The sequence below is a fragment of the Vitis riparia genome, chromosome 6, assembly GCF_004353265.1.
Source record: "Vitis riparia cultivar Riparia Gloire de Montpellier isolate 1030 chromosome 6, EGFV_Vit.rip_1.0, whole genome shotgun sequence".
Classification (NCBI taxonomy): domain Eukaryota; kingdom Viridiplantae; phylum Streptophyta; class Magnoliopsida; order Vitales; family Vitaceae; genus Vitis; species Vitis riparia.
The window spans coordinates 18,197,010-18,212,974 of record NC_048436.1 but is presented as its reverse complement, the minus strand read 5'-3'; the positions used below and the strand labels follow the sequence as shown (position 1 = coordinate 18,212,974).

Genomic DNA, 15,965 nt, shown 5'->3' with positions numbered 1-15,965 from the left:
GTTGGGAAAGTAGATCAAGTTCCTAAAAAGCAAGATAGGGATAAACAAAATATGACAAAGACAGAACACAAGTATTAGAAACAAAATTTGAAATTCGCTTCTTTGCACAAACAAAAGAAAGTGCAAGTTGCTTGAGTTGGTCTCACTTGAAAACAGGATGTATGTAGCAGATTCGCTATAGATCTGAAGACCATGCCTGCGGAAACGGCACGGAACCAGATTGGCTTGTTTTAATTTCCTTATTGCCCTCACCTTCATAGTCACCACAGTATATATTTGCGTCCAACAATAGTCCATTTCCCATGAACAACAATGGAGCTCCTTAAGTTTTTTATCACCCTTTTCATTCTCCAAGCTCTCTGCATCTCCCCGAGATCAATGCAAGCAGCTGCCAAGAACTCTAAACTCTTTCGAGAATACATTGGAGCACAATTTAACAATGTCAAATTTAGTGATGTCCCCATCAACCCAGATGTTGAATTCCACTTCATTCTCGCCTTTGCAATAGACTACTCCAGCCCCAGCACTTCTTCAAACTTTCCCACCAATGGAAAATTCAATATCTTCTGGGACGAACAGTATCTCACCCCCGCCCACGTTTCTTCCATCAAGAGTCGTCATTCAAACGTCAAAGTAGGTCTCAGCCTAGGAGGGGCTACTGTGGGAAGCAAGCTTGTTTACTTCAAGCCTTCCTCAGTGGATTCCTGGGTTTCTAATGCTGTTACTTCTCTCACCAAAATCATCAAACAGTTCCATTTGGATGGAATTGATGTTGATTATGAGCAATTCAGAGATGATCCCGATACCTTTACCCATTACATTGGACGCCTTATAACAACCCTCAAGAAGAATGGTGTTATCTCATATGCATCTATAGCTCCCTACGACGATGATCAAGCACAGAGCCATTACAAGGCTCTCTGGAGGAGCTATGGGCATCTCATAGATTATGTGACTTCCAGTTCTACTCATACGATACGTCCACCACTGTCACTCAATTTCTGAAGTATTTTGAGGAGCAGAGCTCTAATTATGAAGGAGGTAAGGTGCTGGTGAGCTTCCTCAGCCATGAGAGTGGTGGTTAGCTCCAAACAAAGGCCTTCTTTACTGCCTGTGAGAGGCTCAAGAGCCAGCAAAAGCTACATGGCATCTTTGTTTGGTGTGCAGATGACTCCTTGGCAAACGGGTTCCCCTATGAGAAGAAAGCGCAGTCGCTTTTAGCATCTGCAAGCTAAAATCATAATATATTTGGAATTGCCATTAGGCTTGTATAATTATCTACGGTAATCGTATTTCACATTATGTTCCACATGTTTGTCAGAATGCTTCAATAAAGTTGTGCGCCATAATGAATTTGATCTTTTCTTATATTTCCAGAGGGCCATGTGACAGTTTGTGGGCAAACTGAAAACCCCATCAGGAAAATGCCTCTTGCTTCTTGTGATTAGCATTCACTTTCCAGAGAAAGTGATCCCCACTCCCCAGTGAACACTAACTGGGTTGAAAACCTCAAAACCCAAAAGTCCCTCAAATTTTCCAGACCAAGCCAACAAACAGGATTGACTCTTGGGGCTCAGAGAAAAATGCAAAAGAATCTAGAAAGCTTATTTGCAAGGGCATTGACCAGATACTTGGCTAATGCTTCAAGTGATCAGGAACTCTCATTAGATCAAAGGAGACAAATTTGATTTGAATGCTTAAGGGGGAAATTCAACCCAGATCTAAAGAAGCAATGGGATTTGTGAACTAAAGGAGAAGATTAAAAATGCAGACACACCAAATTTGGATATGAAGGTCAATTACAATAATGGAGTGATGAAGATCAACGCACCCACCAACTGAATGCATGTTCACATTTGGTGCAATAATCCCCCGACTCTCACTTACAGTGACAGCCCATTTGAGACTAGTTAAAGTGCTTTTAATCATGTCACTTAATGTTTGGTTCGGAGAGTACTAAGTAAAGAATAAAAATATTAAAAAGGGATTATAATTAAAATTAATTAGATACTCATATATTTTTAAATTATTTATTTTTTATATTAAAGAATTAAAATAAATAAATAAATTTTGTTTAAAGTGGCATATAAAAATAATTTTTTAATTTTAAATATATACATATTATTTTTATTAATTTTTTCTTTCTTTTTATTTTTTATCTTTTTTATTTTACATTTTCCCTTGATCATTCAATAATACTTAATTGACTTTTAAAGCTTAAAATAGATTAAAGAAGGGTATTAACCTTTTAACCAAACAAACCCGACTTGTTAGAACTTAGAAGTTGCCAACGAATGCATGTGCAATGTGCAGGTGGATGAACAACATGTCAGTGTTTTCCTTCAATGCCCTGTCAGTAGTGGATAAGAGGTGAATGTTTTTCACCCCATCAAAGAGAGGAACAGTAAGTTGTCCTGTGAAATATTGGACGATTAGCCTGCTGTCATGTGAAGAATCTTGTACTTTGAAGTTCTTCCCTCAACCCATACCAAAAGGCAAAAAAAAAAAAAAAAAACATTGAAAACTTTCATATGCTAATCCCATATGGCCATATCTGGGACGAGTTAGGTGAATGTCATGTCTTACGTTTAAGGGGAGAAGTCCACAAAACTTCTAATACATTCTATAGCCGTGAAGAGGAAGAAAAAGAAAAGAGAGAGGGGTTCAGAATGGACATTTTCCACAGAGATTGAGATATTTTTATCACCTTCTGATCCAAGAAATATTCTTACTAAATCTAAATGTTATAAATTTTCTTATTCTGAGGTAATGTGTACTTGCAACACCAATTCACATGCTTTGGAAACTAAGCGTGGCCCCCCCTCTTTGGCAGCCCAATGTTGTTGTTGTCCAGTCCAGTTATTTCCTTATGACACCCATCAATCACAACAAATCACCATCCCCACAATTTTTTTTTCCCTTGGGATATGGCAACAACTTCAATGTCAACTCTTAGAACATACCAAAGGAACAAACCATAGGGCATAAACCACTTGTAGGCTTGTAGCTGCTGGTTTCTTTCATTATTTGGGTGTTTTTGGGGCAGACAGTGCAGACTGCTGTTTGATAAAAGACAGTATACATATACTGATGAAAGGTTATAAAATATGAGATTGTATTAGAAATGTGATTTAAAAAATAATAAAAAAGATAAATCATTATTATAACAATTTTCAGATTTTTCTTTGGGGGGGCTGCTTTTGATAAAATCCCTACCTGCCTACCCAAGACTTTTTTCATTAAAGTGACCATCATATTCCTCCCATAGTCCACTATGCCATCCATGATTAGAAAAGTAACCAACTATAAAAAAAAGGGTAAGGGGAGGTGACCCTTGCCCATAAATATACGGCCCAGTAATCCTTGATTCTCATCCAATTAAAGGCCTGATTAATCATTCAGAGAAACGAGCACTCCTCTTTTTCTTCTCTGTGTGAAAACTGCATACATGAAAGAGACTATAATGCTTGATAGTTGATACAACCCTTGTCTTAGAGTGCCTTTGCCACATGTTTTCTATCATTATTTTTCAACTTTCCCCCATTTTCAAGAGATGAGGTGAAGCGAGAGAACTTGTGTACTGTTCATTGGAATGACTATTGATGTGAAAACTCTGAAAGAGTCAAGATTTTAAGGACTAGTAAGGATATGATGTAGGTCAAATACCTTATAGCAGATTGACGATCAATGATCATCCTTTGTGAAGAGCCACTTGCAAGACTTTCTTGACACACCCCCAAAATGTTAGAAAAGTTCATTGTATGGTTGAGATAGTACTTTGGCATCTTATGAATGGTGGGTTCACTTCTCCTCCATTCATCCCATATATTTTGTAATCTTCCTCTTTGTCTCCCCTTTTTCTTTTCTTTCTTCTTTGGTTTCAAATTTAAAATGAACCAAAAGCTCAATTTTTTCCCTTTTCCCTTTTACAAATTTCATTGAAGGCATCTTTGTCATTTTTGCACTAAATAACTATTTTCGACATGATACTAAATGGGCTTGTTCCATCTCAAGAATATACATTATTAAAATTATCCGATGATCATATGAACAAAAAGAGAAGTATAAAAGAAACATATACATAGAATTCAATCAACAAACAAATTTCAAATTGAGACAATATGTACATAAAATATAGTATATCCCTTTCCCATAAAAAATGCACTTGCATATGTTTATGAATCCATTTATCATATTGAATGATATTTTTTTTAATAAGTATCAAATGTTATGGTTCTTAATAGGTATAAAAAAGATACCCTTAATCAAGTGATGTTAAATTTCAAGTTTTACAAGTTGTCTTAGTTCTTTTTATTTATACTTTTATACTTTGGTCTCATTTATTTAACTATCTAGATTTCATCATATATATTCAATAATTCAAATTTAGACTTCCATAGATATCACCATGGTGTCTTGACATTTTTCTATATATGTATAAGATGCATAGCTGAGTCTATTAGACTTAATAAAGAAGTAAAAATTTTAGTATCTTTTTATAGAAACCAACATAAGCCATAGGGGTCTTTAAGCAAATGCATGCAGTGTGGCAATTGCGCATCAACAATAATCACCCATGGCCTTCATTGACTAACCAAAAGAAGGGGAATATCACCCTTTTGAAGGCTTAACTTGTTTTCCCACATATAGTAGCAAAGCCATTATACTACTACTCCAATAACCCATGTTGTCAATTTCATAAATAATTTAATTGATTTATTGGGTCAAGAGCTCTCACTTCAGATGACATATTAAGCCACATGGTCGCCCTCAATCACTCATTTCTCATTCTAGTGGCAGGACTGTTTGGGTTGTTGACCCCATTTGACAAACCGCACGACTGTACAAGATGTTGGGTCACAGCCAATTTCATTGTCTTTGTAGCCATAATCTCATCTTTTCATCTAGAGGAAGCCCCACCTTTTCCTTTGCATGTTCCACAACTACAACCACAACATCATTGCCTAATAGGATACATAGGTTTTCATTATTCTTCATAGCCTACGCTTAAAAAGATGCTTTTCTTTTCTTTCCTCTCCTTTTCTGTTCTCTCAACCATAGAATAATACATAAAAAGATACGGTCCTCCAACTTGGCATATACCACCACATCACACCAAATTCATCACAGTTTCATGCTTTGAAACACAAAGATCAAAAACAAAAACAGAAGTTAATACTTGATGGTCCAGTGTCATGAATCCATGATACACAAGGAAGGAAAAAGTACAATCCAATATCAATATATATCAGTGGCATCAAAAGATTCAAAACCCCACCTAACACATTGAAGGGAAATATCATAAAAAGCATATGGGTTTGATGTAGAAATTGTTGTTTTCCGTTTGAGTGTACCGTACACAAGGGATGAGAACAAATGCCATGGCGACAGACAATATCAAGTTGGTAGACGACCACTGTAACATTACGTGGATTCTGTACGCAATCGAATATATATATGGCTATGGATTCATACAAAGTATACGATGTGGTGGAGATGGTTGTTATTGAAGGACACACGTAAAATTTGGTTGCAAAGGGGTTCCAACTTAGTCATTGACCAACCCAGGAACGAAACGTTGGGAGCTCCCAGTTAGTTACTTTCTGCGGCAATGTGCATAAAGTCTAAATGTTCATCATTTTTGTGGCAGTGTCTGAAATGATATGGATGATTCTCTTGGCCCTACTCACAAGATGCTTTTGCTTATGCTTCCCCATCCCTCTCCTTCTTTCTTGGCGATCTCATATATAGATGTTTTTGGAGCTTTGGTCATTTTTCAATGACTGCATCATCAGGGGAAGATTTCGAGCATATATGTATGTTTTCGCATGATTTTCAAGAAAATTGTAATCACAGTGTTGGAATATTCGTGGGTCTTAATCATGATCATGGTAATTGATTGGATGAGCATAATCTTCCTCTTTAAAATGGTGAAATGGGGATCACATTTTTCACAATTGATAGCTTTTCTAATTCAAATAAATACCATGTGACCAAAAAGTTTTGTTAAATTTTTTTTATTGAGAAATGAATATGAAAGCATTGACACCAATCGTGTTATGAATGATACTTTTTTTCTATTAATTAGGTATTATAATATATACATTTTCAAGTCTTGTTATTTGTATCTCAATTTCATTTGTTATGTATTCATGTATTTTGGTCACATTTACTTGTACTTTCGTTTAATAACCTTAATTTTATCTTTTATACATATTGAACGATGATTTCGATAGGTGTCATTACGACCACACATCCATATCATTTTTCATTTACAATATCACTTGAGCTTTCCAAGAAACATTTGAGTCACCGTAAAATATGAAAAAAGGAGTAGAGGTTTGCTTAAACATGCATCCAAATGAGTTGATCCTTTGTATGTCCTTTTGAGTGCTCTAGAGCATTTCTTAGGGAGTATTGCTAAAGTGCCCCTCAATTAGGGTTTGAATAAAAATTATTTTCAAAATCATTTTATTTTATAATTAGATCCCACTTTTTAAGATTGAGAGACTTCCTTTCCTAATTATTGTATTTATTTGTTATTGTTCTACCAAAGTTTCATGACTCTTAACACATTTTAAGTTAAAATTTAGAGTTTCTTTTTATGAAATGATAAAGTTGTTCGGATCATATACCTTTACAAGTTCAAAGATAAAAGTCATTCAAGAGCACATGAAAAACATTTTAATGAATTAAGGAAAAGTATGAGTGTATATTATATTTGTTCTAAGTAAAACTACCCAATTTTTAGATTTAGTGAATTTTCTTTATAATCAGGTTGATTTGTGGTCTTACCTTAACGAAAACGTTCGTGTAATTCATTTTATTACTTTTTCATTTAATTTTCTTATCTTGTATAATTAATATGAAAAGTAATTTGATTTGACCAATCGATCAAACAAAATGAAAGAAAGGATCATGATCAAGTTTGAACTACCTCTTCACCCTTTTTAGATGATTTCATATCTCAATAACAAATAAACTTACCCTTTTGGCTCTCGAATCAATAGCTTAACATAAACATCAAAATATCGAGCAAAAACCAATGCATCATGCACATGATGTTGAAGGGAGTCGTGCCCACTAGCATGGTTTGAGGTATGAAGGCCTAAAATACTAATGAAAATTGGATGTATTAAAAGAAAAAACCACAAATTGAAACAATACATTAATTCTGTTTGAAGGAAGGTTTTAGGCAGTCACATTGGCAAATTGGAACACGGGATGTCAAATTAATGATGATGATGTTTGTTGATAATAAAATCCTTAATTTTAATCATCCCAAAACCTAATACAAATGATTGGAATAAAATGGTGGTCACATGGGGAATGGTATTAAATTATGAATGTAATCAGTCTCCCTCTGAAACTGAGGGGCAAGTGGGGGTGGGGGTGGGGGTGGTGGGGGTGGTGGTGGTGGTGGTGGGGTCTTTTTGTAGCTCTTTGTCAAATACAAGTTGGGTGTGAATCAATGTCTTTTCTTGAGGCCTATGTTGTTTAGGCATAAACTAACTGTAAGAACAAGCGAAGCTTCAAGTCTCTCCAACAAGTTCTCAAAAAGTGATTAGCACAAATTATTTAAGTATTTTTTAATGTACTTTTTTTCAAGGTGGCTAGGCTTTTGTCATTAAATTGACAGTTGGAAATTAAATCTTAATAATGATGAATTATTAATTATTATTATTACTATTACTACTACTACTCTCAACCCTTTTCCACTAACATCATCAATGTAGTATAGATTTGAGGTGTTGAATTTTTCGAGTTTAGGTTCGAAGCACCTGGTCACAAATAAAATATACCGTGAATCCCATTTATTGAATAGAAAGTATTTTTTTTACTGAATAGAAAAAATTAAAATATTGGATTTTTTTCTATTAAATTAAAAGTAGTTTGTTGATATCAATCAATATAATTAAAGTAAACTTGTAATTAATATAATAATTTTTTTTAGTTATATTAGTTGATATTAACGGATTATTTTTAATTCAATGGAAAAAAAAATATTTTGATTTTTTTTATTCAGTAAAAAAATAAACATCATTTAAGTATATTAAAAAGTATTATAATTTTTATTATCTATTTTTTAATTCATCTTAAGAATTATGTTTTAGTATAAATTTAAAAATCATATTTTAAAAGTGTAATTTTAATACATATTTAAAAACTAGGGAGCTACGACTAGAAATTGTTATTTTTAATTTTTATGGAAATCATAATTTTAAAATATGTTTTTAATTTAATTTAAAGAAAATAAGTAAATTAATTTGGAAAGTAAATAATTTTAAGCTTGAGGATGGTCATAGCATGGGGAAAGAAAAGAACAGGAAAAAGAGAAGAGAGACAGAGAGAGGAATAACGAGAATTGGGATACCCTCTCAAACAAGTGAAGAGTTGAAGGGAGGGGCAAATCTGAGTTGAAAAAGGGAGGTCAACGCATCCTCAAGAGATGACGTCATCATCCACGTCATCATCCAGCTCGACCCACCTCCATAAGTATCCCTACTCTTCACCCCACACTCTCTCCAAACCCCATTCCCCACGCGCCATGTACGGACACACCAACCACTCCCTCTTCTCCGACTTCCTCGGCCACTTTCCGGCCTCCGACGTCCCTCCTCCTCCCTTCATCTTTCCCGTAGCTCCGCCTCCTCCTCCTCCTCCTCCTCATCTCTCCCTCTCTGCGGTCGACGACTTCGACTCCGTCTCCATCTCCGATGCTCTGCTGCCTCTCAACTCCGACCTCGGCAACAGTTGCAGCAGCGGCGGCTCCTCGAGTTCCCTCACCACGAGTTACTCCACTCAGAGACCGAGTTTCATCCAGAGAAGTGTGAGCAGCCACTCGCTTCAGCACAACGGCCGCCACCCCCACCCCATTTCGCTGGTGTCGGAGTTCCTGGAGTCAGAGTCGCCTGTGCGGAGAGTTTACAGCACCGGCGATTTGCAGGTGAGCTTCTCAAATCCCATAAATACCCACGCTCATTGTCTGTAACTACTTTACGCCATTGATTACCTCTATCAAAGCTCCGAGGTTGCAACCCGACAAAGATTTAGATGCAACTCAGCCACATGCAACTTCATGTAGACCCAAAACTACCATAATTGAATATCTTCATTTAGTACAACACTCTGATATTATTGCATGTTTTTTCCTCTATTATTCATATATTTTGGTACGTATAAATTCTAGAATTACTAGTAATTAATAAAAGGGTTCATTTGTTTTAATCTTGTTAATAGAGAATTAACATGATGCAACACCATCATCGACCCGAAATCTCCATATCGAATGACACTAGTATCATTGAAGGTATGATGACCAAGGCCTCTCGATACAGTCCGGAGGAGAAGAAGGAGAGAATAGAGAGGTATAGGAGCAAGAGGAACCAGAGAAACTTCAACAAGAAGATTAAGGTTGAACTTTGTTCTAAATCTAAATCAAGGCTTCTTCCACTAGAGCATTAATGCTATATAAAAACAGTACCCTCTTTGTAATTTTACTTGATTTGTTTCAAAAGTGTTTCAGTAGAGAAAAAGAAAAGGCCACTTGGTATTAAAAGTAAACAATTTTCCTGCTTTGCTTTTCCTTTATATATATATATATATATATAGTAGTTGAAGAAGTTGATTTTGTTTGTTGAATCAGTATGCGTGTAGGAAGACATTGGCAGACAGTCGGCCGCGCATCAGAGGGCGGTTTGCGAGGAACGAGGAAATTGAGAAGGGTTCGCAGAGTCAGTGGAGTAACTTAGGAGGGGAGGAATGCGAGGAAGATGATGATAATTGGACCAATTTTCTGGATGCATTTTCAGCGAATCTAGTGCCCTAAAGTTGCCGTGGAAGCTAAGCTTCCTCTATGTTGTAATGTCGTGGCTAATGTTTTAGTGTGGCAAATTCCTATTTGTAGCAGTGATAATGCATTTGAAGTCTTATGATGAAGCTTAAAGCTCAGGTGATGTAAATATGGTTAATGGCATAATTATTAATGACAAATTTTGCCTTCAAAAAGAATTGGACAAGGCATGAGAATGTATCATTTTCCTTGGTATTCTGTGTTGCACTACACCCAGATATTAACTACTGGACTGAAATTCAAAGGGAATAAGAGTATGTTTTCCAAACCAAGCCTTTGAAAAGTATGGTTGTGGAATGAGAAAGGAGAAGAAAAAGTACATGACCATGACAGCCATGGTGCCAATCACCAGTATTGCCATGAGAGTGACACAACCAACTATCGACCTTGGCCTCAACCATGGATGCCTACTACAGCAACCAAATATCAAATATAGGATAGGAGTAGTGTATAAAATTCGGCTGGATGGGAATGGGAGCTTAACCTAGGTTGGTTGTGAATTGTGATGGGAAATGTCAAAAGGAGGGCATTTTGTGATGCGATTGTCATGGAGAGAGAGAGATTGGACAGCCACAAAGAGCCTAGTGAATGTGAGGATTGAAGAGTGTGGCACACTGCTCTTTTGCGAGGAGATAATGATGACCAAAAATTCAATCATCCCTGGGATCCAGTTTGGGTTATATGAAATAATGAGGGTTTGAATTTACTCACCGACTGGATTCTCACAATTCACAATGTGCATTCGTTAAAACCACGAAAGAGACAAAGATGGGAGGAGAAAAAAGAGTCCCTACTTTCTTTGATTTTTAAGCCACGTATCTTTGATATTTCCGGAATCGCTCACACTCACTTTGGGCTCATTATGCATCGCTCCAAAGTCAAAAATCACCTCCCCCACAAGTCAACTCCTCTCATATATCAAAACTACTATTTTGGTGTGAAATGAGAAGATTATGGCCCTATATATATGCAAAGAGATAAGACATAGAAAGACAAGAGCACTGTTTTTGGGTAAAATTTAAATATCATAATGCTCTGCAGCTATGGCTTTTGCACGCCATGTCTTAGAAGTCTTCCATTATTGAATGCTATGCTATGAACATCAATCTTCAACCCCTTTTCTCCAAACTTTCTCTGCTCTGCTCTGATTTCAAGTTTTCTTTTGATCTTTGATCGTGCAGTTGATTTTTTCAGTTTCCGTGTACTTTAACTGTTCAGTCTCGAGAATCTATGGTTGGGGGGCCTAGACATTGTAATAAAGAATGCTGTTAAACGGTCCACTAGAAGCACGTAAAGCAACAGCAAATGACAGTGCAGGGTACACACAAAAGATGGCAATAGCCCACTACTGTCATACTCCTTTAAAAGTGTGGGTTTGGCCTCGTTTAAAATCATGTATCTTAATCTCTCTTTAGAGCGATCACTTGGTGCTTCATGTTACTGAATGATGATGTTGAAGCTTAAAATAATATGGCATGATTGGAGTCCTAATGGTAGAATTAGAATCTGAATCCAGACTTTCTTTAGACAAAGGCTATTGTTCAAAAGGCAACCCCTAGAGGTTGGGAGAGCGGCTGTGTTGATTCCTGTCGGCCGGCGGTGTGTTACCCACTTGAGTTATTAATGAATGGCCTTCCAAGGATTAAAAAAATTTATAAGCTTAGGGCAGTTTGAATTATGAGCCCTTTTTTTATCCAAGGGCTCCAAATTTTTGTATCAACACAAATGATGAATTCTTTAGGGGATTGACCAGGTCTTGTAGACTGCAAAATTTCACAGGATTTGTCACCTTTCTCAAATGTGACCAAAATCTAAGTGGATATCCCACAAGGATTGTCAGCAAAGATATTAGTCATACAACAAAAACAGTGACGGGAAGAAAAACTCCAAAGAAATTATGTGAATATTCTCAACTATTTTATATATGCCGAGCAAAAATAATGCTTGAAGAGGGATCCTTATGTAGTCTTGTTTCTTTTTCGGTGAGCTTTCTTCTTGAAAAGAACTGGACTCACCAAGCGCTTGAAAGGAAATAGAAGTGCAGCCCTACGAGGTGTCCTCTGTTTTGCTTTGGCTTTACCTGTATTCAGTAGACATAGGAACATGGTAAGTAGTAGGTAAGTGAATTTGAATATGGAGAAATAGTTAGGGCTTGAAGTATATTTCATGAGTTCAGTGACCTATATATGCTTAAATTTGCAACCAATGATGGGAGTTGCAGGGATGAGATGAATCAAATGAATGGTACAATTAAGAAACAAGAATATTGGTGGAAATATTTGGAAATGTAAAAATACATTTTTATACCGTCTTTACCAATAATTGAAATAAGGAAATTTGAATGAGATGGGGAAATGTGATAGGAGAAAATAAGAAAGTTAAATCAAGGTACAGCCTAGGATACTGGTGGTTGCATTCAGTTTAGACAAGAAAATCACAACCATCCAGCAGGAAGGTAGTCTTTAAAAATAAAACTAAAATTCCTGCACCCCAAGCTGCTATACCAGGAGCATAAACAATTCAATTTATGAAAATCATTCAGAGAACAGCAATATCAGAATACTGTTGGCATATCATCCAATCCCTGGAACATGAATTAGAGCCAGTACCTGATATAGATTCATTGATGGTAGGATACTCAGTTTCAGAATCATCAGCTTGTTTTTGCGCTTCCACGATCATTTCGTCCAGTAGCTCATGATTTGCAACTGAAGAATCATTGCTGCCTTTCAGCTCATCATAGCACTCCACAGGGGGAGTTCCATCAGAAAGTAAAACTGAATCATCTACAGGTTCCCTAAATTCTATTTCTGAGGAATTTTCATGCAAAAGCACATTGTTTGAGGCCAAAGATAAACTTGCTTCATTTTTCATATTAGTGTCAACTAAAACTTCATCCACTGTGACACTTTGTGCCCCCAAAACCACATCAAAACCTTTTGCATTCCTAGATTCTTCATTCTGTAAAACAGAAAGATTCACATCCCTGGTTTGAATGGGGACTTCAAATTTACCATCAGCATCAGCATTACACACAGCATCACACTCAATGTCCATTAACGCAGTGCACAATGTTAAATTATCATCTGGTAACACAACATTTGCTTCAGAACCAGCTGTGCACTCTTCTGATTGCAAATTATCTATTTCTGTTCTAATTGGGGAAAAATCTACAAGGCCATTTGAAATATTAGGTTCTTCCTCAGTGATGGTAGTATGTGTTTTAATTTCTTCAGAATCAATATCAGCTTTTGAAGTATCATTCGGCGAAAATGATTTTTTAGAATCTTCATGACCAGATATTTGACATTTTGATGGGGTATTATATGATGATGTCCGTTCTGTTTCAGGAAAAAGTTTAAGCATGTCTGGTTGTTCTGATCCTCCATTAGTTGGAACTGGTGCCCCAATTTTCCCATCAACAGACATAGAGTTTTTAACATTATCCACTGGCTGCAACACAGACTTTGTTCCTGATAACAAATCCTTTAGTTGCAACCCATGCGATGACATGTTGTCCACAATTGAAGCAAAATCAATGGCTTTCACAGTCTTGGATACTTTACCAGCAGCAGAGAAAGATTTTGCCATATCATCTAAGAGCAGATCACCTTCACCACTAGAGATGGGGTCCCATTTAAGTCCATTGCCAGACCAAGGTTCATTGGAGTCAAATTCACTGGATGGTATTAATTCAACTCTGATGGCCTCCTTGTAAAATTGCTTTTTCCTTAAAGCATTAGCTATAAGAGATCTGCAAGACATGTGAATGGTCAATGTTTTATGCATATCAATCATCAGCTAAATGTCCTAAAATGCTTTAGGTTTTCTGCATACCTACAATTTTTAGAAATAGCTGCTTTAGCACGTTCCATGGAGAGACCAAGCAAAGAAGATAAATTTGCAACATCATATGGCCCTCTAAGCTCATTTACAGAAGGGGCAGCACTTGAGAAGATGAGATTGTTTCCTCGAGTCCAATCCACCAACAACTGGAAGCTTAGGTAGTGTGTTAGATGGCTAGTTAATACATGATTCATCAGCATCTCACAAGACAGAACAACTAGACCTTCAGGTATAGAAATATGCTTACTCTAATGTGTCCAAGAAGCGATTAACATATACAGGCTGTGCATACAACATGAAAAAATAAATAAATAAATAATTTCATCCTCTTGACATGTCTATGGAGAGGTCCTACACATACTGGATAGTTCAAAACCTACCCCTATACACTGGTCACATAAAATACAAGCACTAAATCAAGCCCCATGATGTATATCAATTGGCTAACAGCATAGTCTAATTGTGCCAAATTATTGTCAGGGCTATAGGTTGAAATCCGTGTGTACAAGAATGGGGATTCTATTGTATTAGCAGTAGAAATCAGAGGATAGCAAATATTGCAAAAATGAGATATCCAACAATTATTTTTACTACCCTGGATCGATAATCTGTAATATTCACTCTAATCCTCAATGACATCCCTCCGGTATTATAGTTTTTGCAAATAAGGCGAAATCATTGTAAGCTAAGACCAACACAAAAGCAACCTAATCTTGAGTATGCATTGCCAGTTCATTCAAAACTAATTCGGAAAGGAAAAAGGTTGGAATTAAAATTTTGAATACCATTGCAAGATTGCTGTTTAAAATAACTAAAAATATAAAATCATGAAGAAAACAATAGAAAATGAAAGATAAAAATTATTTGAAGAGCATATAGTGTTGTCTGCATGAAGGAATATTATGGAAGAAGAAAAAGAATTTATATATTTTAGAGATCAACCCATCAATATGAATTACAAAAATCAAATTACAAAGCCCAAAATTTGACAAGTGGCAAAATTCTTCAATTCTCACCTTGGCATTCGATATCACTTGTTTCCTGGATTGAACATCGGATATAAGATTAGAGTATGTGATTTCAAAATACACCCCGCGCTACATATCACAAAGGCAAACGTCAAATGCCATTCTGTAATATATTTCTCACTCAAAACATCAAATTGTGAAACGGTAGAAAGAAAACCAGGGCAAGAGCAGTGAAGTGAAGAGGATACCTTAATTGCAGCTTTAACCATGGGAAGCTTCAATCGGAACGGCAGCTTCTCCGAGAAATCAATCGCAATTAAATCTACCTAAGTGATTGAAGTAAAACAACAATAATGCTATTTAATTTAGCACAAAGTTTCAATTGAAATTCAACAGAGCACAAAGACGGTTGAACTTGAATCCAATGCAACTATTTTTTAAACCAAAACAACTTTCTTTTTGTTTTCACAGATGAGAATAAGCCACCAACCTCAGAAACCTGACAGGCCTGATCGAAGGCGTTCTGGTTCAAAGGCCGAACAGCGACCAAATCGTAGGACTTGAGAACGGGGTTACCAGAGTTGAGAGCGGAGGCCTGAGGGGAGGAGTCAACGGCGACAGTGAGGCGCGTGTACTGACGGAAGGGAGAGGAGAGGGGAACGCCGAGAAGGCTGCGGTGGAAGCGAACGGAGGAGGAGAGAGATGGGGCCAGTTTGAGGAGAGAGGAGAGAGAGAGTGGGGGTATTGAGCAGGAGTCTGAGTCCGACATCACGCCCTTGATCTTGCGGTTGTAGGCAACTCCGCTGTACCCTAGCTCCATGGCCTTCACCACCACCTTTATCCGACTGCTCTTGTCGCCGGCCGCCGTTGTCCCATCGTAGGGGATGTTAAGGTCGAAGAATCCCATCCTCCTCTTGAGTTTCAGTTTTCTCCATCACGTTGATATACTTTACCGGTTAGGGCTGCAGCGTGCAGTTTGCAGATGCATGGGCTTTGGGTTTCAAAATCAGGCCCAAATTAGGCAGGCAACCATGTGCAGTGGGTTAATTTAATTATTAGGTTAGGCGAAGTCCAGACCTTTCTAGGCCCAAAAGTAGGCCCGTAAGAGTCAACCCATTTTGGCAGTCTAAATACTCCCGCGCGCGCACTGCCCAAAAGAAACACAAAAGTATTTGAAACTAACGTCCACGTCATCGATCCGAGTAGCTTCCAATCCTTTATCTGAACCGTCCAAATGAAACCATGGACGACCGTAAACGCTCCCACAAACCACCACAAGGATCAACCCCAAATCTAAT

The 15,965-nt window shown here is 37.0% G+C and overlaps 2 protein-coding genes and 1 pseudogene across 3 annotated transcripts; 2 read left to right on the top strand and 1 right to left on the bottom strand.

Moving 5' to 3' along the window:
* Window positions 1–209: 209 nt before the first annotated feature.
* LOC117916686 lies at window positions 210–1,362 on the top strand (annotated as a pseudogene).
* Window positions 1,363–8,545: 7,183 nt separating this feature from the next.
* Window positions 8,546–10,048, top strand: LOC117916651. 2 transcript variants are annotated; one of them, XM_034832781.1, is made up of 3 exons: window positions 8,546–8,947; window positions 9,241–9,414; window positions 9,647–10,048. In XM_034832781.1, the coding sequence occupies exons 1-3, from the start codon at window positions 8,549–8,551 to the stop codon at window positions 9,827–9,829; spliced, it is 756 nt and encodes a 251-aa protein (XP_034688672.1). In that variant the 5' UTR covers window positions 8,546–8,548; the 3' UTR covers window positions 9,830–10,048. The 2 variants fall into 2 exon arrangements, with proteins under 2 accessions (XP_034688672.1, XP_034688673.1); XM_034832782.1 differs by lacking the exon at window positions 9,241–9,414.
* A 1,566-nt stretch (window positions 10,049–11,614) lies between these two features.
* On the bottom strand, window positions 11,615–15,866 carry LOC117916524 (protein GAMETOPHYTE DEFECTIVE 1). The gene is made up of 6 exons (XM_034832603.1): window positions 15,158–15,866; window positions 14,916–14,993; window positions 14,716–14,796; window positions 13,691–13,845; window positions 12,463–13,607; window positions 11,615–11,933 (listed from the first exon to the last, which is right to left on the bottom strand). The coding sequence occupies exons 1-6, from the start codon at window positions 15,572–15,574 to the stop codon at window positions 11,812–11,814; spliced, it is 1,998 nt and encodes a 665-aa protein (XP_034688494.1). The 5' UTR covers window positions 15,575–15,866; the 3' UTR covers window positions 11,615–11,811.
* Window positions 15,867–15,965: the final 99 nt, after the last annotated feature.